This window comes from Cupressus sempervirens, chromosome 3, assembly GCF_028749045.1.
Source record: "Cupressus sempervirens isolate cs-2001-9-10 chromosome 3, ASM2874904v1, whole genome shotgun sequence".
Taxonomy (NCBI): Eukaryota; Viridiplantae; Streptophyta; class Pinopsida; order Cupressales; family Cupressaceae; genus Cupressus; species Cupressus sempervirens.
Window position 1 is genome coordinate 711930476 of NC_143120.1, and position 24388 is coordinate 711954863.

General features: G+C 36.3%; 1 protein-coding gene across 4 annotated transcripts; it reads right to left on the reverse strand.

Annotated features, from left to right (window-relative positions):
• Window positions 1-3536: 3536 nt before the first annotated feature.
• LOC149568745 (uncharacterized) lies at window positions 3537-22558 on the reverse strand. Of its 4 annotated transcripts, XM_089821637.1 has the most exons (11): window positions 22345-22480; window positions 22063-22124; window positions 9497-9616; window positions 9290-9398; window positions 8928-9179; window positions 8631-8746; window positions 8176-8240; window positions 7754-8037; window positions 7450-7606; window positions 4222-4286; window positions 3537-3936 (listed from the first exon to the last, which is right to left on the reverse strand). In XM_089821637.1, the coding sequence occupies exons 3-11, from the start codon at window positions 9614-9616 to the stop codon at window positions 3779-3781; spliced, it is 1326 nt and encodes a 441-aa protein (XP_089677763.1). In that variant the 5' UTR covers window positions 22063-22124; window positions 22345-22480; the 3' UTR covers window positions 3537-3778. The 4 variants fall into 4 exon arrangements, with proteins under 4 accessions (XP_089677763.1, XP_089677762.1, XP_089677764.1 ...); XM_089821636.1 differs by lacking the exon at window positions 22063-22124 and having other exon boundaries at window positions 22345-22558; XM_089821638.1 differs by lacking the exon at window positions 22063-22124 and having other exon boundaries at window positions 9290-9378; window positions 22345-22539.
• Window positions 22559-24388: the final 1830 nt, after the last annotated feature.

Here is a 24388-nt window from a genome sequence, read left to right on the forward strand (position 1 = left end):
GGCAAAATTACAAATGCCAAAGTTAGACCTTGGAGACTACTGTTATTTCCACCTCGCTACGAAGATATAAACACAAAAATAAATCTATTGTGAAATATTTTCGAACAATGCCTTATCAACATGAAGTTGTTTACTTGCACACCAAATAAATGTATTCTCATAGAATGCAAAGATTGCAAATTTAGTACAAATTGAATTTGTTCAAAAGATATTAGCAGCTTCCAAAAATATACAAATGACTTGGGCAGATTAAAGTCCAAACCTCCCTTCAAAGAATTTCCAAAAATGTTTATTCTGTAAGTTCATTTGGACTTTAATCTGCCTAGTGAAGAACATAGTTTTTAATCAAAAAATAATGGAGTTTTTCCTTCTGTTAAGTGTTGATGTTACAAACATATAGTAGAAATCAATTCAAGATGTAGGGAAGCAAAGGTGCACGGAATCACTTCCTACACTAATCTTAAAAGGAGGATTACACAAATTCATCTAACTATTGCAGAGATCTCAAGAAATGCATAATGATATAATCGAAATAACAATGAACACATAACACAATGATTATCGTGGGGCTTTCAAGAGAAAAACCCCACCCTCCAAAACCCGCACAATGTATTCTCAAATCAAAAATATTACAATACACTTGTAATGCAAGTTCTTACTGTTGAATACAATTGTTCAATTGTGTGTTGTCTTTGATGTTACACAAATGTCATATCAGTTATCAGATACAGTCTACCAAGCTCAAATGGTCAGCAAAGTGAATTACAGAGTCTACCAAGCGTTTCTAAAAGTTACACTATGGAGTCAGTTTCTACCGAGCTCACTCGGGTGCTGAAGGAATTTATAGCAAAAGACAGTTTCTACCAAGCTCACAAGGTCAATGAAGGAAATTTAATTCTTACTGAGTTCACTCGATCTCCAAAGGTTTTTTTTGCAGAGTTTGCAGTGTTTACTGAGCTTCACTTGGTTAACACTGGAAGTCATTTTTGGAGCAGTGTTTACCGAGATGGGTCGGCCAATGAAGGATTTCATTGTTTTGGGAAATAAAGTTTAATTGTTTCATGTAATGTTTGTAGCCAATTAATGTATGGTTTATTGGTAATTGTAACTTGTAAATGAGTCGACTTCACAATCTGTAATATATAAATAAAAGATCAAGTTGTGATTTCAAATGTATGGATGAATGAATGAGCGAGTATGCAAGTGAGTTAATTGTGTGAAGAGGAAGGTGTGAGCGAATTTTGAAGAAGGATCAAATATCCTTGAGGAGCAACAAAGTTGTATTCGATCAGAGAGGATCTAGTGAAACAAAGCAGAAATCTATATCAGCAAAGTTTAGTTGCATCTCATTCAAGTCACTTATTGTTACTTTCTCACCATTGTAGCAGTAATTTCTAAATCTCTTAACAGAGTTGGTCTAACAGACATTCTGTAAATCCTCTAACAAAGTGGATAGTTCTATTGAATTGTTCTAAAGTCTTCTAGCAAAGCCACTCCTAACAGGGTGATTAAATCTTCTAACTAGGTCACACCTAACAGTGTGTTTTGTAACCTTTAACAAGGTTGGCTCCTAATAGGGCTCACTTCAAAAGAGTGAAAATTGGTAGCTAGTTACTTGGTGGTTTTTTCCAAATTAAATTTGGTGTCTCTTGTGTTCATGTTATTTTCCTTTGCATGCATGTTAATAGTTGTGAATGCTTAAAAATCAGTAACAAGTTAATCTACCGAGTTACAACATTTTTCTATGTGGCTACCGAGTGACAGAAGTAACTAATTATTTAAGACATGTAAGGGATTTGTGGATTTGTTTTTGTGGTAACCGATTCACAACCCCCCTACCCCCCCTCAGTTACTCCATCTATAATTCCAACAATTGGTATCAGAGCTTTTGGTGCTCGCAACAAAGATTTCAAAAATCTAAGCTAAAGATCAGGATGTCTTACAAGAGGGAAATTCTAAGGCTTAACAGGGATAACTTTTTAGCATGGCAAGGTCTCATGAGACTCCATCTAGCTTCCATTGGAGACACAGGATTGAAATATTTGGATAAAGCATATGTAACTCCTTTTGGCACATTCTCTGTAAATGACATTGCTGAGAAGAAGATGCATAACACCATAATGATAGACATTGCATCTGCCCTAAGCTATGAAGAATTTGATGATGTCAAGAACAGCAAAACTGTCTTTGAAATATGGAACAAATTGAAAGATACCTATGGAGCAGATGACAATGTGAGAAGAGCCAAAGCAAAAAGTTTAAGAGGATAATTTGATTAGATAAGGATGAGAGAAGATGAAAATATTGCAAAATATGTTGAAAGAGTCAAAGCAAGTGTTAGTGCAATCAAAGCTTATGGAGGAGATATCAAGGAGGAAACAGTTATAAGTAAAGTTCTTAGAACATTACTCCCTATTTATGCAATTAGAGTTTCTACAATTCAAGAAAGAAGATGTGAAGCAAATCATAAGATAAATTTAGAGGCCATAGTTGAAAGATTGACTACATTTGAGCTAGATAACTATGATAATTATGTTCCAGCTACCAAGAACATTGAATCAACATTTGAAGCCAAGCTTTCACTCAAGGAGAAAGGCAAGAAGATAAAGAATTCTCAGTCAGAAAGTGAACTTAGTTGACATGATCAAGCAAGAATTGGTGAGAGGCTCACTACACCATCAACATTGTCTTACATTCTATTTTTATCTCTTTGTAGTTGTTTGGTTGGAGGTGATTAGAGAACTTAAAATCAAGTTGATATCCACTAATTGAGCAATGTAAGTCCCTTTCTGATAACCACAACTATATGTGATTCATAAGGAACCTTGAGGTTGTTCCATTTGATCACACAATCTATTTACATTGTTTAGCATATGAGAATCCTTATTCAAGAGAGTTGTAAATTTGATATTTCATCTTGGAATGTTAAATATTTGATTTTGTATGTTGTGGTGGAACAAAACTCAGATCAACATGTCTTGACCCTATTTCGAAGCAAGCTAGTATGAAGAAGACCCAACTACACCCAAAAGCTGCCAAGCACAAACTAACTAGACAATAACCAAAATGCATGAAACAAATGAATACCCAAGGATCCATCTTAAACAATGCCGGCCACAATCATACTCGACCTCGCACCCAAATCATCTATATTGTGGATTCATAAATTGCATGTCCTACTTGGTTTGAGTGAGCTATATATTTTATGGGGATATTAGAAACTTATTTTATAAGTAGTGCATGAATCATCTATATTTTCTATCAGATAAAAGGGGAAGCAAGTGTCCCAACCCTATTAAGAAGCAAGCTAGTAGGTAGACACGGATACAATGTCATCCTAGAAGGAAGAAGGCCCGATTGCAGCCAAGCTGCCAAGCATTAACTAACAAGACTACAATCAAAATGTATGACACAAAAAAGTGCCCAAGGATCCAACCTAAACAATACCAGCCACCATTATATTCAATCTGACACCCAAATTATCTATCTTGGGGATTCATGGTTTTCATAGAAATTTCAAAATCTCACACCATATAGAAGATATAAAGAGAGGTGACATAAATGATGAATGCGTAAGTATAAACGGCATACACATGATCCTTGGAATGTAATATAACATTTTAAAAAAGTCTGACTTCTCTGGATTCTTGAGCTTAAGAGATATGCCACTTGTCATATTCTTTAGCATTTACCTCAGAGCACTACAATGATTTTGAGGAGATTTAGGTTTTAGACGCCGTGCCTGCTTTGGAGATTGAAAAGATAAGAATCAATCTCGTCAACGAGAGCCAGGACCCATTTTTCGCGTTGGTGTTGAATGCACACAAACATCAGTTTCATCTCCATCTTCATCCTCCAAGTCTGCACTAATCCAATTGCTTGGATTAGGTTGAGAAGGTCTCTGATAAATCATTGGATTAACATTCACCACTCCACCTGTCAAACAGAAATGCAGATATAAAACATAAGGAACTCCATTATATTGCTCAAAGAACCACATATTCATAGAAATAGATAAATTGAGGCAATAATCAGCCTTTAATGTTAAGGAAGGTGTGTAGAGACCAGAACTACAACAAAACTACTAATTATACGCATCATACCCTAGCACATAATATTTATTTTGCCTCAAAGTAAATATAAAAATAAAACTAAAGATTACCCATAAATAGAACTGTACATTGAAAGAAGCCAGGAAACATATGCCTAAAGCCATAATACCTTCTTGTGGGTGCATATCATGTCTCTCAGTTATACTTCCCCTTCCACCAGAAGACAAAACTGGACTAGAGGATTTGTGTATTATTGATTAAAGAAAAACCATATTGAACAGAGACAAGGGTAAATTTGAAAAGCTGCAAACAGAAATGATTTTAAACCCACAACATTGCAGCTAGGAGAAAGACATGATCATGAAATATATGCATGCATTATGAAGGCACTAGAAACAGACTCACTTCCCTCTTGTCCATTCTGTGCAACTAGAACCAGGGGATAAATTAATTTAGGAACAGTTAGAATACCCTAGCATCCTAAAAAGTGAAATCCTGAATACCAAATAAAAAATAAGATGCAGCACATCCCGCTGCCCCTGTATGATTCCTCATTTATACTGCTCTCTTTACCATGAAATGTACATTGATTGGAGGGGAAAAACCGGAATAATGGTGAGAAAAATATCTAAAGAATTGTTAGTTTTACTTTTGACAACAATTTCTGGCAAGTCCCTATTTGACATGGAAGGGGCATAACTAAAAAACAAAAAAGCATCCTCTACAAACCCTTCCGGAACAGGATGGACCAACAAAAATTCCACTACATCCCCTAAGGAAATGTGGAAATATGTCCCACACTATCTAGACACTGACATGCATACACTTGAAACAAGTGAATTTACAGGATACTGTTACCCTCCAGTGCAATCCTACTTGAGCATTGGGTGGCAGTAATAATTAGTTACACCTATTAGATTCAAGAGTGGCCATGAACCAATCATAGAATTTTCATGGACGATGCCATTTATTTTCAGTGTTTATCCAAGAACTGGGGACAGCATATCATTTTCCGGATTTCAGGGATGGTGGAGAGATGCTATCAAATTAATAATTTAAAAAAATACCAAGATAACTTAAATGAAAAGGACCCTGAAGTTTGAAAATATGAAAATTCAAATATGTACTAAAAAAATAAACATGAATCAGTCTAAATCATATTTAATTATCACATAGGTAAGTTTAACTCATAACATTACGTTTGTTCAGTCTTGAAGACACACTGAAAACATTAATCAAATAAATTAAGTTCAAAAGAGTCAATGTATTTTCTCCAAAATGCATAGGATAAAGATCTCTCTTTGACACTTGTAGCTTTCCATGCTTAGCAGTTTAATGTTGACTTAACCTGCATCTTGAACAAGGGTCTGAGCTGGGATTAAAATAACCCTTTTACCATCAATAAGCTAACAAGTTTGCTTTCCATTCAAAGGATTCCAAACCATAATTAATGGCTGTGTTTTGCAAATTTAAGTTTAATCCTTGCTACTAACCAGCAATGCCCTTGTATCTAACTTTTGCCAAATTGATGCCAGAAAATTCATGTTTAAATTGTTCAGTAGCTTTGTTTTTTAATTTAATAGACTATATTTTAGGGTGTTGTTGGGGGATGCCTCACATCCCTTGGATGTCCCTCAGGCTATCAGTGCATTGCTAGGCATTTCCCCACAAGGCGGGGAACATCTCATTCCCTTCCCATCGCCACAAGAATACTTAGCCAGGGACATATCCCTGTGAACCGTTAATTAATATTAAGTGTCTGCAATCTGCTGAAATACAGCAAGCATTCAAGAACGACTACATTACATGAGCAATGCCATTTGATTTTTACTGCCTTCGCTGTGTTCAAAAGAAAGATTAACAGAAGTCAAGTCATTTCATATAAAACAGGACTGCATCACATCTCTAATAATACAAAATATTCAATAATATCATCAGTTACAAATTAGTAAATTACTATGGGTTCAGATTAATAAACTCCATGATCAAAATGGATTTAAACGAGTCATGAAATTTGTCCCATTTCACATTTAGCCTGCCAATTCATAACATCAAAATTAGGTCTCAGTTATACCTATGTAAACAGGCCAAAAACCATAAATGAACAATCAGAAATTAAGAGGGACGCCTTTCTGCAAGGTTTTCTACTCATCATATAAACCATGTTCAACCAATTACATATAATGGCAGAGACGAAGGCAGGGCTGTTTAGGGCAGGCATACTAAACAAGATTATCTTTTGTGTTATTGATGTTTGCTCTCTCATTTGCCTAGAGATAGCTTGTCATAGAGGTACTTTTGTGTGCTGTCCATCCCCTTGGAGGGATTTGCTTTCTAGTATACAGCTTTCAAAATATTTTTAAATCAAACAATGCATTGTCTGTCTATTTTTCTCAACCAAGAGGTTGAGGTATTCTATCCTTTCGTTCTCTCTATTTCCAATGCAAGTCTCTTTTTCAGCTAAAACATTTATAACACTTTAAAGGATCAGAAAACAGACTTACAAGAGATTTCTGATGAATCTGGCTATTAATAGGAATATTGCTTGTCCTAAACAAATGCAAGTGGATAATTTGGAAGAGTTATGAAATCTCTGACTACAGCCGGCAGATGAGATCACCTGTCAGTATGTTATTTCAACAAATTTAACAAAATCAAGTGGCTAAGGTATTCCATCTTTTGTGTTGTCAGATTTCCACAATTAATTAAAATTAAATTTAGAGGCTTCTATTTTAGACTGTCTAAATGTTTTCAGCATCAACATTTTGGATCATGCTCCATTATCCATCATCGGGATGTAAGCGAGAGCACAAGATGTAAAAATATAAGATCTCACATTTTAGCATCTCTTGCTCTCTCTTAAATCCTGATGATGTATCACAGAGTGTGATCCAAAGCATTGATGCTAAAAACACATGCACAGTCTAAACAGAAGCTTCTTAAGTTAATTCCATCTTTTTGTTCTCATTATTTCTCATGCAAGCCTGTTGCCAGTAAAACATACATATAGTTTTGAGGGATCTGGAAATAGACTTGAATCAGTTGTTAGAAATTAAAGTACAGTGAATCTAGCTGTTATAATGAATATCGTAGTTGTTTGTTGTAAACAGATGCAAGTGAATGATTCGGAGGACCTATGAAATGTCCCTACAGCCGCCAAAGGAAATTGTCTGACAATATGTTATTTCCAAACTTAATAATGCACATAAACTCAGTTTCTGTTTTGTGTGATATATTTCTTATTAGTCAAATCTGATCAAAATTTAAAATTAGTCATCCGAGATTTGATAGCTATTATGTGTATCTATTTTTTCTAATTTTTTCTAAGCACAGTGCAAGTTAGATGGCACAAAAATTATAGTGCAATATAAATCATTTGAATGTCATTATAGGATACGGTTGAGGTGATGTCCCCCTCATATCTTGTCTCACAGAAAACTGATTAAGTGTTTGTTTCCTTTGAATGCGTGTAGGAATCTCTTCACTTGCATCAGCACTGTCCTGCATGATAGGATGATCTGCTTCTTCCCCACTGACACTTTTTGTGCCACTACCTGCTCAAGAAGTAAGCCCAACATTAGGTGTTTGTCAAAATTCAATCTTGAATGTAAGTTGCAACCAGATGCTACACAGATACACACTTCCACAGCTAGAGATAGGATAAACATATAGACACTTCTTCCTTATCAGCAAGTACCCACCAGATATATTTGACCAGATTCTAGTATGATCAGAAGGTGGTCCAGAGCCAGCTGAGGGGACAGCTTGTCCACTAATATGTTTAATATGGTTATGAGGTGTTTGAAATCCAGGACGCCCTTGTCCGTGATCCTGCTGCTGTGAGACCCTATTTTCGACAGGGATTCGCTCTGACTTGTCCATTTCTCTAATTTGTGAAATTAGCATGGTTGCTAAGACAAGTGTGGCATCAAAATCTGCATTTGCGCCATCATCCAATCCAAACTTAGGTGCCAATAGGATAGGCCTGAGATATTGATACAACCAAAAATGTAAGGATTAAAATCCATTACAATTTTTTTAAAAGGGCTGTTGAACTTCCAGATCTTAAACGTAAGTCTCCAATATAATTGCATAACATATGAAAAACACCCAGATTGCTTACTCGCCGGCCTTCTCGAAAAACATATGCATACCAGCTTCACATGCTTCACAGAAAGAAAGAAAGGCCTGCCATTTCAGCCAAAGGATGGGACTAGCAAATCAACTTATGTTAAATGCCATTAAGTTTTAAAAATAAATGTTACCAGTACATATAGTGATAGACAGCTCCATTAGTTGTTCAGTATCACACAACTAAAATTAAAACTGTATTTAGGTTATGATGACTGTTAAATTAATGAAACATAATTATAATAGATTCCCAAAGTTTGGATTTAGAATTTAACAGCAAAAAAGTTAACACGCATAACTGAGAGTAGGGTACAATGTTAAAAAAATAGACTTCAATATGAGACATCTTATTGTGTTTTTTTGACTGAGAATGCTGCTAGAGCAATTTATCAAACCAAAACTAAATTTCAATTCAGACAGTTTCTGCAGATGTATGTTTGACAATACCTTCAGTTCCTTCATGCTAAAAGTTACATCAACTGCCGCTCCCCTGTGGCAATACTCCTGCAACTCCTCAGTGGGATCAATCCAAAGTTGGGTATGCAGTGCACCCTCACTGTTTTCTGGGTTGCAGAGAATTTACAAATTATACCACTGCCCATGAATGATTAAACATAATCAACAGAACTCATGAAAATAAGCAAATGAATAATGAATCATCTCCCATTCAATTAATGCTCTATAAACCTGTCATGGAAAAAGCCCTAGGAAACATCATACAGAACAGTCCTGGTATCTTTTTACCTTTAACTGGATCTATGTAGCTTCTGAGCTCAATAGCTTTCCCTTCTGTAGAGTTATCCATTTCTGAAGGTAAGGCTGTTGGCTCAGTCGCAATAAGGGTTATTTCTTGAAGTGAAGACTGGAAATTACACAGTAATCTGTTTAAATCACGAGGTTTTACAACCAAATGGCTGGGAAATTGAGTCCGATCAAGTGCCAGATGTTGAAGATCAGGTTGATAATTACAAACAATTGAGTAAGTCTTTCGGATGCCTACAGCAAAGCACAACCATCAGAGAGCTAGTAAAATTGAATCAGTTAAGTTTTCATAAATATTCACCAAAACAAACTGCAATCTGCTGTCTTTACTTTTATAAACACACCATTTAAACAATCCAAAGTCCATTGCAGTTTTGTTGCCTCCGCCTCCGGCAAGCACACTGACAATCGATCCATACTAGATGGTGGTGTCCTAAAAATAGTACAAACAGCCTAAAATTCCATGTTAAAGATGAACACCTAACCCCTACATGGTATAATTGCTGTAACTGAAAGTGCACTGACATGTAAATAAGAAAAATCCTTCATACCTTGAGGAGAACGCTACATTGAGCTTGGGCTGTAGAAAGCCTGTATGTATCAAAAAACTGTGGTTTGAATGTCATTGCTAAAAATGCTGACCGAGAAGAATTGAGGGTCCGAAAAATCATCTGAAAAGAAGTTAGAGCAGTTATAACAAGGACAGAAACAAACTTCAAAGACCAGAAAATACATGCAATGCATGTCTAGGGTATTTAAGTATATACTAAAATTTCGACAGTTAAGTTAGATGCATTAAAGTTGGTATAATTAAGGTATTTTACCTTGTTTAATTCACAACTAGGTACTAATTACACTTTACTTGAGCTTACTTAGGGAATTGCATAGGAGTAGTTGGAGCATTTCCACTTTAAGTGGACTTATCATGCTATTATTTTAGCATATCCTCTTATATGGATGGACTTTTCCACCTTAGGTGGACGATCCACCTTTTTTCAACTTATCACTTTATCACCCTCCACCTTTGTTGCACATATTGCACAAATTTTATTACACATTGAAGGATTACGCACCTGTGGGGGACATGTGATTCTACCTTTGGGTGGATGATTATCATGCGATGAGACAATAACACTTGTCATTGCCTCATTCACTCCAAAATTTCCACCTTGGCTATATAAGCAAGGGGTCTCCTATGTAATGTTCATCCAATTTTCCAATATTCTATTCATTATATTGATTTGTATTGCATTCTCGATAAGAGTACTGTTAATTCTTATCATATCATTTTCTCTTACCATTGTGCTTTGCATTGCCTCTAGATCATGGGTGGCTACTTTCATAGCCAACTCTTACAATTAATATATGCGACTGTAATGGTACAGAATCAGGCATACAACACAAGTATTTATACTATATAATGGTATTTGAGGTAACCTAAGTTGCTTGTTGAAGTATGGGTCCAGAGTTCAAGTATGTTGATATAGAGATTTTTGCCCCCAGTTTCAGAATGTTCAGGTCGGTTGAGAAAATTAAATCATTCCCATAGGATTGTCAGTGTGCCATTAAATAATTAATTGAGAGTGCTGAGTTTGTTTATTTGTTAATCTTGCAATTATCTATGTTTATTTATTTGTTAGACCCGTAATTATCTAATGGTGTTGTTATAGGAGATTTCCTATAATATATGATATACAAGTTCTATAAATATGTAAATGCATTGATGAAATGAACATATTGAAACATAATAATATTTTCTGGGCCAATTTTTTTATATAGTGCCTATAATTTCTGCCCAAATCTCTGATATGGGTATCAGAGCTGGGCATCTAAATATCTTCTTCACTCCCAGTTTAGTAAAATTGCAATTTCTCTTTCAAATCCTAACAAATTATAAAAATTCGAAATGATTTGGAAAGTTTATACAAAGGAGAGCAAAACCCAAAAACACTTGGAATATATTTTGCATAACAAGAAAGCAATTTCGAATGGAAAATGGGGGCATGAATGTGATTTCAGCGTGCAGGTTTGAAGAACTTGTTTTTGCTTTTGTGTGGTGATTTATCATTGAGCAATATCCACCATCTTAGAAAACATTCGTCTTTAATTGTTAGTACAGATGTCATTTGGGCAAACATTTGGAAATGTATTGTTGACAATTCACTGAGAGTCTTAAATACAAACTTTGAAAGTCTTCACGCACAGTCAAGATATGATGGTACATCGTCTTTCTTAAACTCGTAAAAAAATTAAATTCAGTAGAATGAAGAAATTTTTTATGTAAATATTAAATTAGAGTTTATTTAATAGTTATATATTTACCCATTAATGGATTCTTAAGGTTTCATCCACCAAGAGTGAATAGGGAAGAAGTGAAGTGGGAAGCCCCAGAAGTGGGCTGGGTTAAAATCACTTTTGATGGTGCTGCAAAGGCAATCTGGGTCTGTCTGGAGCAGTGTGTGTGGCTAGAAACTCAGATGGTAACATTCTTGCGATGGAATGCAAAAGATTAGAGGGGACTGAAAATGAAGCTGAAGTCCAAACAACACTTCTAGGGGTTGAATTGGCATAGAAATTATTGGGGGAAAATTTTGCACTTGGAAGGTGATTTGCAAATCATTGTGAATGCTATTGCATCAAGCACTTCATATACATGGGGATTACAAAAATTTATCTCAACTATCAAAAAGAAGCTGGCACTGTTTTCTAATTTCAAAATCACCTATAATTACTGGGAAGGAAACTCACTGGCGTATTCATTGTCCAAATTGACAGTCTACATGGTAACCATGACATAGGCGGATGTGACGACAACAGGGCCCAAATTGGCAGATGAAATGGCAACCACAACATTGGAGGATGTGACAATAGTATGGCTACAAAGCAGGGAAGTGGTGATATGAGAAGTATGAGTTGGTAAAGATTTTGAAGGACAGGAAAGGACAACATCGCACTCAAATGGTGGAGAGTGAATGCTTTTCAATTGTCCTTGCACATGTTGCACTTAATGTGACTAATGACAACCAACTCTACTTTCCCATCTACACAATTGATGTGTTCATTCTCATTATCTTCTGCAAGCAGCTGCATCCCAATTGTCTTGTGCAGTGTGGTGAAGGAAAAGGCCATGGAAGCAAACATTAGTTTCAATGCCAAGAAGCAACAGATGGCATTTAAGGGGCTAGTTACAGAGGAAACGTTAAGACATGTTTTTACCTCTATGAACACGGTTTTATCAACATCATTTGGGCCCTTCTAGGTGTGCAGTATGCAATTTCCAGTTTCAAATGGCACAGAAATACTGATATTGTGGCTCTTTTTTGTGGTTGGGGCTTGTATTTTGCATCCAAGGGGGGAGGTGAAGCAAATTGTTGAGCGTTGTGCGAAACCAGAGTGGAGAGTGGGACTAGAAGAAATCTTGCACTACGCAATTCCAGGGCAAGGTTTTGTAGCAGCACGAGATGATTGGATAGGGTTGCTTGGGGTTCCATCCCCAGTGCACCCTTTTCTACTGAATCGTTCTTTGGGTGATGGTCTAAAGAAGAAGGAGGAAGCCCATAAAGCCTCAGCATGCTAGTGGACTTTGTACATGACTAGGAATTGGAAGTAGTAGTAGGAATTCCAAGAAATCAGATTAACCCAGATATTCCCAAGCTGAAAGTAACTGGAACCTGGCAGAATATGAAGGAAAGGAAGGAAGCAAGGCAAAATGTGTGTGTTCCTGGTCAAGGATAAGTTGACACTACCTATGGATGAAACTGGGGAGGTGATACTCGCGGTAGAGGTCAAGGAAGAAGAAATTCTCAAGCTAGAGATAGAGAAACACTCACAGAGCTTCAGCAAGAAGCCATGTTGGGAAATATGATTTTAAAGATGCAGCAAGCGATCCTTGAATTGTGGCACTTCCTCCCTTGGACTCCATGGTGTTTCAGTTTCTGTGAATGAGGGTTTCAGGTATGCTAGTGTTTCCAGCAAGGTAGTTCTCCACCTTGTTAGTTTTCTCTACTTTCTTGTGTGTCAAGTGCTTTTTTGGTCATAGCATTACATTTGAACTGGCAGGGATAGTAATAAATTATGAAAAGTTGTCTAGGTCTGATGGCAAATCATATTGTGGTTCTTGTATACATATTCATGCACATCCCACTCTATGGATAAGTTTCTGGTTTTGGGGTGCAAATGGCAACACGATTCATTGCAAATTTAGGGTTCTTGGTGTTTTGTGTATCCAGACAACTACATAAAGTCTAGAATTTTTGATATTTTGCTATTACCAATAGGTTGTCTCAAGGACTTGTAAATTGGGTGGAATGTTATCAGGGTCTGGAAGACGAGTTTGTCATGGGGGATTTTTATGTATATGCTCATCTGAACTATACAGGTGAAGGGTGTACTATCTGATGTTTAGATTGTTTCAAGGTGACAGAATATTGTGGAGAAAATTGGAACATTATCAAACAATCTAAATGATCTTAAGTTCGTACTTCATATCATATTATAATAATAAAATCATCTTTTACCGAGCAATAAAAATATAGTTATATTTATTTGAAAGATTTATTAAGTATCAATCACTTAAGGTCTTTGACATTGCTATGATTAGGAGGGCGGGGAGTTATGTAAAGACTTTTATCAAGGAGGAAAATAGAGCATTTATTGGAGAATTTGAAGGTAAAGACTTCCGTGCATGGCAAATCAAGCTACAAGTGATCCTAATGCCCTTCGTTGATCCTTGGGATGTGGTGAATGGACCCACACCAAAGCCAACTCATGCTGATGAAATAGCAAAATGGACTACAAAATTGAATATGTACTCCACCACACTGACTTTCAAAAACCTTAAAGCAAGTATGGGATGATCTCAATGCTTTGCTTGGATTGCATGCATCAAGTGCAAAGAGGGTCCCAAAGATACGGTTATTTCAGCTAAAAATGATGGAAAATGTAATACCGTTTGAAACACAGGTTAGTTTTGTTCATCGACAAATCAACTAGCTAAGAATAAAAGCTCAGGTAGATAATGATGACAAAGAAACTATTTTGTTGAATAGCAATAAATTTGATTGGCATAGTATGGGAAGATCTCACAATTTTATTTTAATTAGAGACATCAAGTGTAAACATGAGCCTAAAGAAAAAGCTATTCTTGCTAAAAAATTATGGAAAAAGACTATTATTCAACACAACAATAAATTTTGTTCCCTGATGAATCAACTAGTTAAGACAAAAACCAAGATAGATGATGATAACGCAAAAGCTATTTTGTTGAATAGCATGCCTTTTAGCTATAGCGATATAGTGTTCACATTGAAAAAGTATATGTTACTCTAGAAGATATAATCTCTACCTTGATTGATGAAGAAACCAAGCAAAATGATTCAACCATAGAAGAAATTGCAATGCTTGTCTAAAACAAGGTTAACCATTTCCTCTAAATCTAATTCTTCTACTTCAACGGGAAATCAATTCTCCAGGGATAGAATTTTGTGCTAGCATTGCAAGAAAATGGGGCAAGTCATGATGAACTGCATTGGATGTGCTCAAGATCTCCTCAATGGCAAATACAATACAGATAAGGCATTGATAGAAAACAATAATTAAGAATGCCTCTTTGAAGTGGCTAATGAAGACCCTCCACAAAAGAATAGTAAGGAGAAATATATTTCCTTAGAAAAATCAAGAAATACTAATTTTTATTAGATGTATATGTCCCCAAACAAATTTATTTGTTATTTGTGATTGCATATGTGTCACCAAACACAAGTATTTATTGTGAAATTGGATGTGTATATCCCCAATAACATTTGATGAGTGATAGTGATTCAATGTGATTGTTCCCAATCACAAAAGTTGGTAATTGATGTGTATCCCTAATCTTAGTTGGGGTTAGTAGAAATGGATGTCCTTATTCGTAACTTTGATGTTGGCCACATGTGATTGTCCCAATGTAACATGGGGACACATCCCCCCACCACGACCTTCCTGCCACCAAGTCACCATCGGGACACGAAGACAGGCAGACATCCCTAAGATGTCTAGAGAATGCCAGGCGTCCATCGACTGTCTCGAGGACATCTACACATCCGCCATCCCTAGTCCCCATTCAAGATGAGACAGCAACAACTAGAGATATAGGGCTGGTTAGTGTTCCTTTGGCAGATCTTGACAATAAGGAGTCTGGCAGTTCTAGCAATGAGGAGTTTGCCTTGGTGGATGATTAGAGGCCTTCCTTTGCTACATTTTGACATGATTTTTGTGCTTGTTTTAATATCATGCCCCTCATTGTAATCACCTTTATAAAAAAAAATTATAAGATAAATCATAATAGTCTATTTGTCAATAATTTGAATTTTCAATAGTAATTGGTAATACGTATTTCATTATTCAATGTTCAAAATGAAAACTTCAATATTCATTGTTCAATGTTCAAGAATACATTTTGTAATAGGTATGTTGTAATTGTCTATGTATAAGTATTATAAGGTCCAGGATTACTGAGAGGGGGAGTCAATTAGTAATCTATTAGACTCGAACTTTTATCAACTTATTACCAAATGATTAACCCAAATTAGATCTACTCAATAAAACACTCAACCACATTTATCCAATGTTAACTTGTGAACCAATCAGCAAAAAAACACATGAAAGCATCCACACAAGTAACACAATAACACCAGTATTTTTCACATGGAAACCCTTGGTCAAAGGGAAAAACCACGGTGGGAATTAGTACCTACAAGTAATTTGCACTCTTCTAAAATACATCTGGTTAAAGGGCTAGCCCTTTTATGAGCTTACAATAATGCACAGTTAAAAGAAGACCCTGTTAAGAGTCACCTAGTAAAGGGATTTGCCTCTAGCCCTGTTAGGAGCTTTACCTTGTTAGAAGTAAACTTGTTGGAGAATTTCTAACTCAAGTTAACGAGTCATCCAGTGAAGCGAATTAATCTTCAAACCTGTTAGGATCTTACTCACCCTATTAAAGTAACCCAATTAAGGGATTTAACTTGGAGAGCCTATTAGGATTCAACAAGGAAGATGATATGCGAATATCACTTCTCCTTTGCTTGTACAGATCCAGTTAAGCCCAGATCTTGCTTCTTTTCGAAGACACTCAACCAACTGCTCCACGGCACCCAACATTCAAGATCTACAAATTTGTAAATACATCATACTACAATATAAATATATTCTCCACTTGTTAGGACACTGCCTTAGCCAAAGCCAATATGTGTTACATTTGAATTTTGCCTCTAGCCCACCAAACATATTACCAAACCCTAATCCATTATTTACTAGATCAAATCGGCCACCAATTTCAATTGCACATTGATCCGACCAAGAACACTTACGCTTTTTCACTTGTTCCAACATACATGCATGACTTCACTAAATTCGATCACCTAAATCGATGTGAGACCACAATATCGATCCACGTCATACTACCACATAACTAGAACACTTTGATCACAAAAAGATTCACCGAAGTCGGACGTAACATCACCTATTAAGGATCAAACATAAATTGTTCTAAGTTTTCTATCAACTTCCTACAGAACGATCGTCAATCCATCCAAACCATTTCTTCTGGTAAATAAAATATTGTGCAATCAAAACATCAATCAAACAACTAAGTCTAGATCATATATCCAAACCATGACACTTGAAACCACACAAATTTGATAGAATAGTCCAATCATTCACCGTTTGTGACTGGATGTTATTCTTGGTTGCTTTGTCTCACCTAAATCGATCATCACTCTATCCAAACTTGTTTCCAACTTGTGCGATCATAGACATTGCATCTAGGGACATCTATGAGCCTCCCATTTGAGTTGCAAACTCCAATTCAATCTCCAACATTGTCAAAAACTGAATTCAGCTCTGCATATACAAGAACAATGCTCCTAGTAAGCTATCAATCAACATTACTTGAGTTGACATCAATGGCAACACAATAACTGATCAGTTTAGCATTAAACCTATATCATGATACCTCTACAACACAATATGCATCAATTAAACAACACTATGTCCAAGTATTTGGTATTATTAGATCTTATACAGTTATACAAATATATAGATACATTATGCACATATATACATATATATGTGTACCATTGATTCAATTTCATTTGTCTATAAGATCTCCTAGGAACCAATAGCATAGGCTTCATTAAAGACATGTTAAAGGTTACCCATTGCACTGGGAGCTTTATTATTGGCAATGGGAGCTTTATCGTGATCACAACACTCACACATTGATGAAGAAATTCTTCCTAAGCCACCGAAGGATTTGAAAAACTTATCAGTAGTGGCAAATGAAATCATTTTAGATGTGGAAAATTTATAGAGAATTTGGTGCCCTTCTTCGATACACATGCATCTTTTAGGAAGATTGGAAAACTTGGAGATTGAAAGAATTTCTTCAAAATCTTATCCATAATTTTGATCCAATGAAGGTAAGCCTTTAATTGGGTACTTTAAGTATGCATATCATAATTTGCTTATATCGGAAGAGTGGAGCAACAAGAAACAACAATGAAGGAAAGAAAGGTGAAGCTTCTAGCTTGGTGGAGGCACATATGACTAGTGGTGACAAAGCACCAATTGACACCCGTAAGTCTAAGGGAAATGAGTCATGCATTTGATTGTGACATTCCACAATAGAACCCAACCAACTTTGGGAATTGGGTGTGGCTTGAGCTTCCCTATTTGCAAGATATGTATCATTAGTGGCTAATGATTTACTAGTGACATCTTCAAGAATAACTATTTCTTAGGCATCTTGGGCTTAGTTAGTAGGTGGTAGTAGTAGGTCTAGACCACAACAACCTATTACAAGAAGAATGTGAATCTCTAGTTCAAATGCCACAATAATTAGGAGACATAAGGATGATAAGGAACACATTCATATTGTAATAAGTTAATAACATACATATAGTACAAAAGATAAAAGATGGAAAATGATAAGAGTTGAACATTAGATTATGGAATATGCTAACTAATGAATGAATATATGTCAAAATTGCAAGAACTATGTTGTGAATGATATTGCGCAATTTTCTTTTTTGTTATTTGCAACTCTTCAATCTTACTGCAATTGGACATACATTATTGAAAAAAGTATAGATACTCTTCTTTTGTAAACATTGGGGTATAACTACAACTTGTAGCACATTATGACATAAAACTTCAGTTTGTGAATCCATTTTCTAAGCTGAAATTTGGTTTCATTGCTAGGAACCCTAGTCAAGCAATAAAGAATAGATCAAATTTACAAGGCTATCAATTACTTTGATTAAATAATTGCTAAAGAAGGCATTATAAATAAGACATTTTTTCTTAGGATCTATTGTAAATTCCTTTAGATCCAAGCCTCACGAGAGGAAGTTAGGAACCTAGGAGATGACCAATGGGTACGCAGAGATTCTCAAGGGATCCTTGAAGAGATGTGACAAATAGAAGTAGAACAAGAATAATTCATATGGGATTCATGGAAGGATCAACAAATTCCGAATCATTAACACCCGTGAAGAAAAGAGATAATGAGCAATTAAGAGATTTCAAAGATAACATTGAGTTAGTGATTGAGTTAAATAAAAGTAAAGGAAATTTAAGAAACATTAGAGAGATAAGAAGGATACCACAAACGAATGGAAAAGGCTAAGAAAGTAAATTGTGCCAAGGTTTGTTGTAGGTAAATAAAAAGGAGAGAACCCACATTGTTTAGAAGATTGGAGTACAAATGTGTACGCCATAGGGGTTGTAGTTGAACAAATAGGGCCTTCGGGTTTGAGTCTTCCTCCCTCCTCCTTGAGCCTCTCCCTGTTCAACTGGGTATTACAGATATTACACTCGACACGGCTTGGACTCGATAAGATAACACCCTCTTTCAAAGGTTTCTCACACTTGTTGACTACTTGCAGACTCTTCCGGCAAGGAGAAAGCTTTTTCCTCTTCCCACTAAGATCTATCTTGACAAGGATCTCACTAGATCACAAGTGACAAAATTGAGGCATTCCCAAGGTCTATTGGCAAAGGCTAGCACAAGGGGAAGTGGGTTGTTATCAAGAACCTTAGGGCTGTTATTCGGGATTCTCCTCCTCCTAGGTGGGAATCGAGGACAGCCACCAAGCCCAAATAACAATCCTAGTAGCAATTGGACTTGGCGGAGCTGCCCTTTGGTTCCTTGCTTATCCACTATCAGAACAACAATGACTCTTTATGGTCCTTGTCAAGTCTTTTGTAGGATGTCCCTGAATCTATCAATATTCTTCTTGTTACAGAGACTTATGAGAGCCCTATTCATCCTCTTCCAGGTGTGTCTTCGATTATTAATGGTTGACTAGCTTTAAGGATGAGGTTAGATGATCCAATGAGATCAAGGGGTCCAGTAGGGTTGCCTGTTTGATCAAACAGTGCCTTTTTAGTATGATTTTCGTGGCTCATTCTGACAATTCTACCAAATTCTTGTGGATCCACATTGGTCGGACAACGTCACATTGCAGAGACATCTTCATCATAGTATGTTATTTCCTATCAGCTTCCTTGTACTATGCAATTCATAACACAGAGAGTGGTGACCCTTTCGAGGACCTTCATGAGCACATTGCCCAATTTTTTGCCATGGGTGACAAGATCATTTTGGGGGATTTCATTGCACAAACCAGATACTATTAGACCCCCCTCTATGATCATAGCTCTAACTTGGTTTGTACAACGGAATAAGATCCAAACAGACTAGGCTAGCAGCGATTCTCAAAGGATAGGCAAGGTCCCTTCACTAGATATGGTCGTCATCTGCTACAGTTATGCGAGTCTTCGGACTTGGTAATCTTGAACAGGGTTTCTTGCTTTTCTAGGTTTGGTCTTTTCACCTATTGGCCTCACTACGACGGCATGAGTGTTGTCGAATATGCTCTTTCTTGCACTTCCTTTATTCTCTCCATCAACCACCACTATTTCTTGCCTTCCCTTGGCCGATCATGCCCTTCTTAGCCTCACCTTCAAGGTCTCCCCTCCTTCCCTCCATCCCTTCACTACCCCTCCTAAGTTGGCCCCCTCCACCTGCACCTCCTTTTGCTTTGTCGAGAGCAACCGTGACCTTTTCGTCCACCACCTCAAACAACTCCTCCCTGGGATTCCTTCACTGACTCTAGGGGTTCTCCCTCCATGTTTAATTCATTGGCTACCAAAAAGTGGGAGCCTGCCCTCTCCATTCCCCACTAGACCTCCTACCTTTCTACAACCACAAGTGCAGGAGTACTTGCCCCATGAATCAATGGTTAGATGGGGACTGTACGTCTTTCCACCATTTGAATTTCTCCACTCTTTCCCCCTCATTCGTCCAATTGAGGATCGACTACTGTCACCTTCTTCGCCATAACAAGCAAATGTTTATCACGATGCAATGTAGATACCTCTGTGCCTCTCTTCTGTAGTCTCCAAAGCTCTTTTGGCATACCTTGTTCCCTCGCCTCCCTCCTCTCCCCTCCACCTTAGATCACAGCTCCCTGGTTTCCCACACCTCCACTCTCTAGAGTCTACAAGACCCCCAACCCCCCCCCCCCCCACACCTCGTAACCATCTCTTCACGTTCTCCAATATTAATGAGGCAATTAGATACATGAACAATAGCAAGACAATATTGAGGAAGGGTTCCAAGTGGAGCTCTTCAAACTTGGTATTATTGTTTTGGGCTCCCTTCTCATAGTTCTCTTTAATAGAGTGATTTGTACTGGCTTTCTTAACTCTTGGTCACTACACATTATCCATTTAATTCATAAGACCAAGTTGGCCTCGGACCCTGGCAACTACTAGAGCATCATGGTTGGGCATATGCTTGTCAAACTCTATGTCACCATGTTGAATACTATATTATCAATGGAGCTTGATCAGCGACACTGTCGTACTAGGGGGTAGGTTGGCTTTCCTATTGATTTTAAACCATGGACAGGCTTGACACTGCTCGACGCTAGTCTATTGCTACTTTGTTGACTTTCGCAAAGCATTTGATTCTATTCCTCAAACAACTCTCTCCCAAAGACTTAGAGACATTGGGATTTCGTTGCGTTAACAATGTATCTTTTGAGTTAGAATGTTTGTCTTCTATAACGAGCATTGGCATGCTTGTTTTGTAATTGTACAAGCAATCCTTGATAGAATGTCCCAAAACTTTGTATATATCACAAAATATGTTTTTGGGACAATTTGTAATATTATGACTCTCATTTTACATTTTGTGCACCATAGCCCCTTATTACCTTAGTGGCTTCTTCTTTGGCCTTCAAATCCTTCATCTTCTCATCATGTCCTTCATCAAGGCAACAAAGGATTTTCATATCATAATATCCATATACCCAATACTGACGCAATCCAAATGAACATCCACTATCAAACTAGTGCTTAAATGGGCTCAGACTAACCATGCACTAAATTTGTAATCAACAATATGTACTATGAACCAAGGAATTAACCAGATATCTCCACATTTTTCTATTAAAAGCAATGAACTTCAACTACAACTTTGAGAAGTAGAAACCATGCAAAATATAGAAACTACACACAAGAATCCACAATATCTTTGATGAGAATTGTATATTAACTTCAACATAACCTTGGCAACAATTTATTATCTCCACCTCCTACTATTGCTACTTCCTCTAAACTCCTATCTAATGACCAACTCCTTACAAATGAGAAGGCAAAGTCTTTTATGGACTTCTCAATTACAATGAAGGGTCCAAATTGATTTGAAATCGATGGAAAAGATAATTCTAAGCAAATTGTAATTAAGGTTTGTTGCAACCACTCCTAGCAAACGTTTAATATCATTCAATGAGATAAATACATATTGTTTCAATTTGTTCAACTGTTGAAAACAGTAAACTACAATAACCATGTAAGGAAACAAATGACAAAAGCAAATAGTTTGGTAAGTAGTTTGCAACGTAGGTTGAAATCTCTACGATCCATGCCTAGATATAGTCTTTTGAAAACGAAATCCCACTCAAAATATTGATGAGATTAAATATATATAGTGAAAAACATCTTTAACGGATGAAGCATCCTTCGTGTATGGCATTCAAGTCAATGGCTAGCCAGCAGGGCAATTTACCAGTCAAAAATTAAATAACTAATGATGCCTGCCATGGCCATGACCTAGAACATGACCTTTACCTGCAGTAACCAAACATTGTATAATTCACTACATGCTCCTTCATATTTAGTTCAAAACTATATTTTAAAAGTTTTTTCATCGTTAGGGAGAGCAAATGAGAAGTACGATACTAATAAACGATAGAAAGACATAATTAGGTTATCTGTATAAAGCGTGTGAAAAAGAGACCAGAAACGTTGGTCAAATAAAGAAATGAAAAAGTTAAAAATCAAAACATACCTTGTCAGGAAGGCATTCGATGCTGAGCTCGTTACCAATCTTGGCTAAGCAGGTAATGGCTCTGTTCAGGGTTTTGATGGCGTTGCCGCTCATCGCACACTCCATCTCTGATATTCAAATTTGATTGGAATTCGCTTCACACAAGAGATTGGCAATACTTTCTCCAGAGCTGTACGTTTCACTCTCTTTTTTCGCGCCTTGCACTAAGTTAGACGGATGTACTTACAAATTAATTGACAATTAGAAAACAATTTATTTTTATTTTTATTTTTATTATTAGTTGATTATTTATTTTATTATTAGTTAATTGATGAATTCTTGATTTGTGGGGTTCATTTGGAGCCATTCAACTTTACCAAGTAGACCAAGGGTCCTCTCCAATATTGTATTCATCAAATTAAAAAGATTCTATACTTTGATTTTTGATAAAATATCATTTGTGATTTTTTATTTTAAACTTTTAGATGGATAATTTTAATAATAGGTATTCCTTTAGAATAATGCCAATAAAAAAAAAGTTATTGTATACTAATGTAAATGCACCTAAGAAGTTAATGTAAACTATAGTTTTGAAATAGAAAAAAGTTTTAATTTTTTATTATAATGTAGTAAGAGCAATCTATTAGTTAGAGGAGGGAGGATATTATTTCATAGTTATACAAGAGGCCTTCATTATTAGGGATTTTTCTTCAACTTGTAACATTTTCTTCTTCATTATGTTTCTTGACAAGTTATATCACGTCTTACAAAAGATATAATAAACTAGGGACCTTACTATTACTTGGTGAACATGAGGCACATGTATAATGTGACTAAGGAATAATTAAAGATGTGCATGTGAATTAGGACCATCCATGTCCTCTATATTAAGAATAGTTGTGTGAACCATCAAAATTATGCTTAGTCGCCATTATATCTATAACCCCATTTGCACCTTGAGGAGGAGATGGGTTCCTATGAGGGGAAGGCAACATGTGTGCAATAGTACAAAGAGTGTTGCTCCATTCAATAAGAGGTTGGAAATGGATAACTTTTATAATATCATGTTTATCTTGCACTTGAATAAAGAAATAAATAATCAAAAACCTTTCCAAATATTAAACAAAGAATGAACTATAAAATCATGCCACATTTGAGCAAACTTGGCGAACATCCATTGCGAATCATCTAGAAGAATCATGGGGCAAGAAGAGAGCTCGAAAATTATAACGCCCTGCCAGGGAACCCAAAAGAAATTAACCTAAAGTTTCACTAAGTTTTCCTAACTTTTTTTTTTTAAAGATAATAACATCAATAGATAATATAGCAAAAGTAATAACTCACATACATACAGCTATCATAAATATATTACGTCTCCTAAGGGTTCCATGACATTGAATCACATTTATAAGCTTATTAATATTAAATTTAACACAATACCAAAATCCACATCATGGAATAATCACAAGTACGAATCCAATAAATAATATACAATTACAAAGGATGTCACTTGGCACAACCAGATTGCATAATCATCTACTATACAAGTCATAGGGTATGAAAAGCTCAAACAATATGCATCATCAATAAAATACATCATCTCATAAGATCTCTGATAAATCAAGTATAGTGTAACAGAATATAACCATCCAACACAAATACAAGATCAAAAAGAAAGGAACAACTACACAGGTACATTCAACAATGACATCCAATTGTTAGATCTAAATGGTATAAGAAAGCTACACTACCACCCGACCTTGTGGAACCTAAATGGCCCACTCCCACTATGTTGAGGAGATAATCTCAAGTCCCTAACAGATATCAATCCACAAGTCATAACCAACATCTAGATCAAGGAAATACCTGATAGCAATCTATCTCAAAGGTACTAAGACACAAGTATCATCTAATCCTAGAGGCAACAAAGACATGTAGGAAATCTATTATGTAAGTGGGCAAGTGTCATCACATGAGCCAATGCTAAGGTTACCCTGGCAACCTCTTTGGACTCCAACCCCCTAGTGTCTTTGTGCGGCACCAATATCCATTCATACAAACAAGG

Excerpts from the sequence above, each read along its gene's own strand:
- LOC149568745 (XM_089821636.1), bottom strand. The coding sequence starts at position 22,449 with ATGGAGTGTGCGATGAGCGGCAACGCCATCAAAACCCTGAACAGAGCC. Across the intron at positions 8,241-8,630 it reads TTAGCATGAAGGAACTGAAG|GCCTTTCTTTCTTTCTGTGA; the intron begins GTATTGTCAAAC and ends CTGAAATGGCAG. Across the intron at positions 8,038-8,175 it reads TTTTTCGAGAAGGCCGGCGA|GCCTATCCTATTGGCACCTA; the intron begins GTAAGCAATCTG and ends TCAATATCTCAG.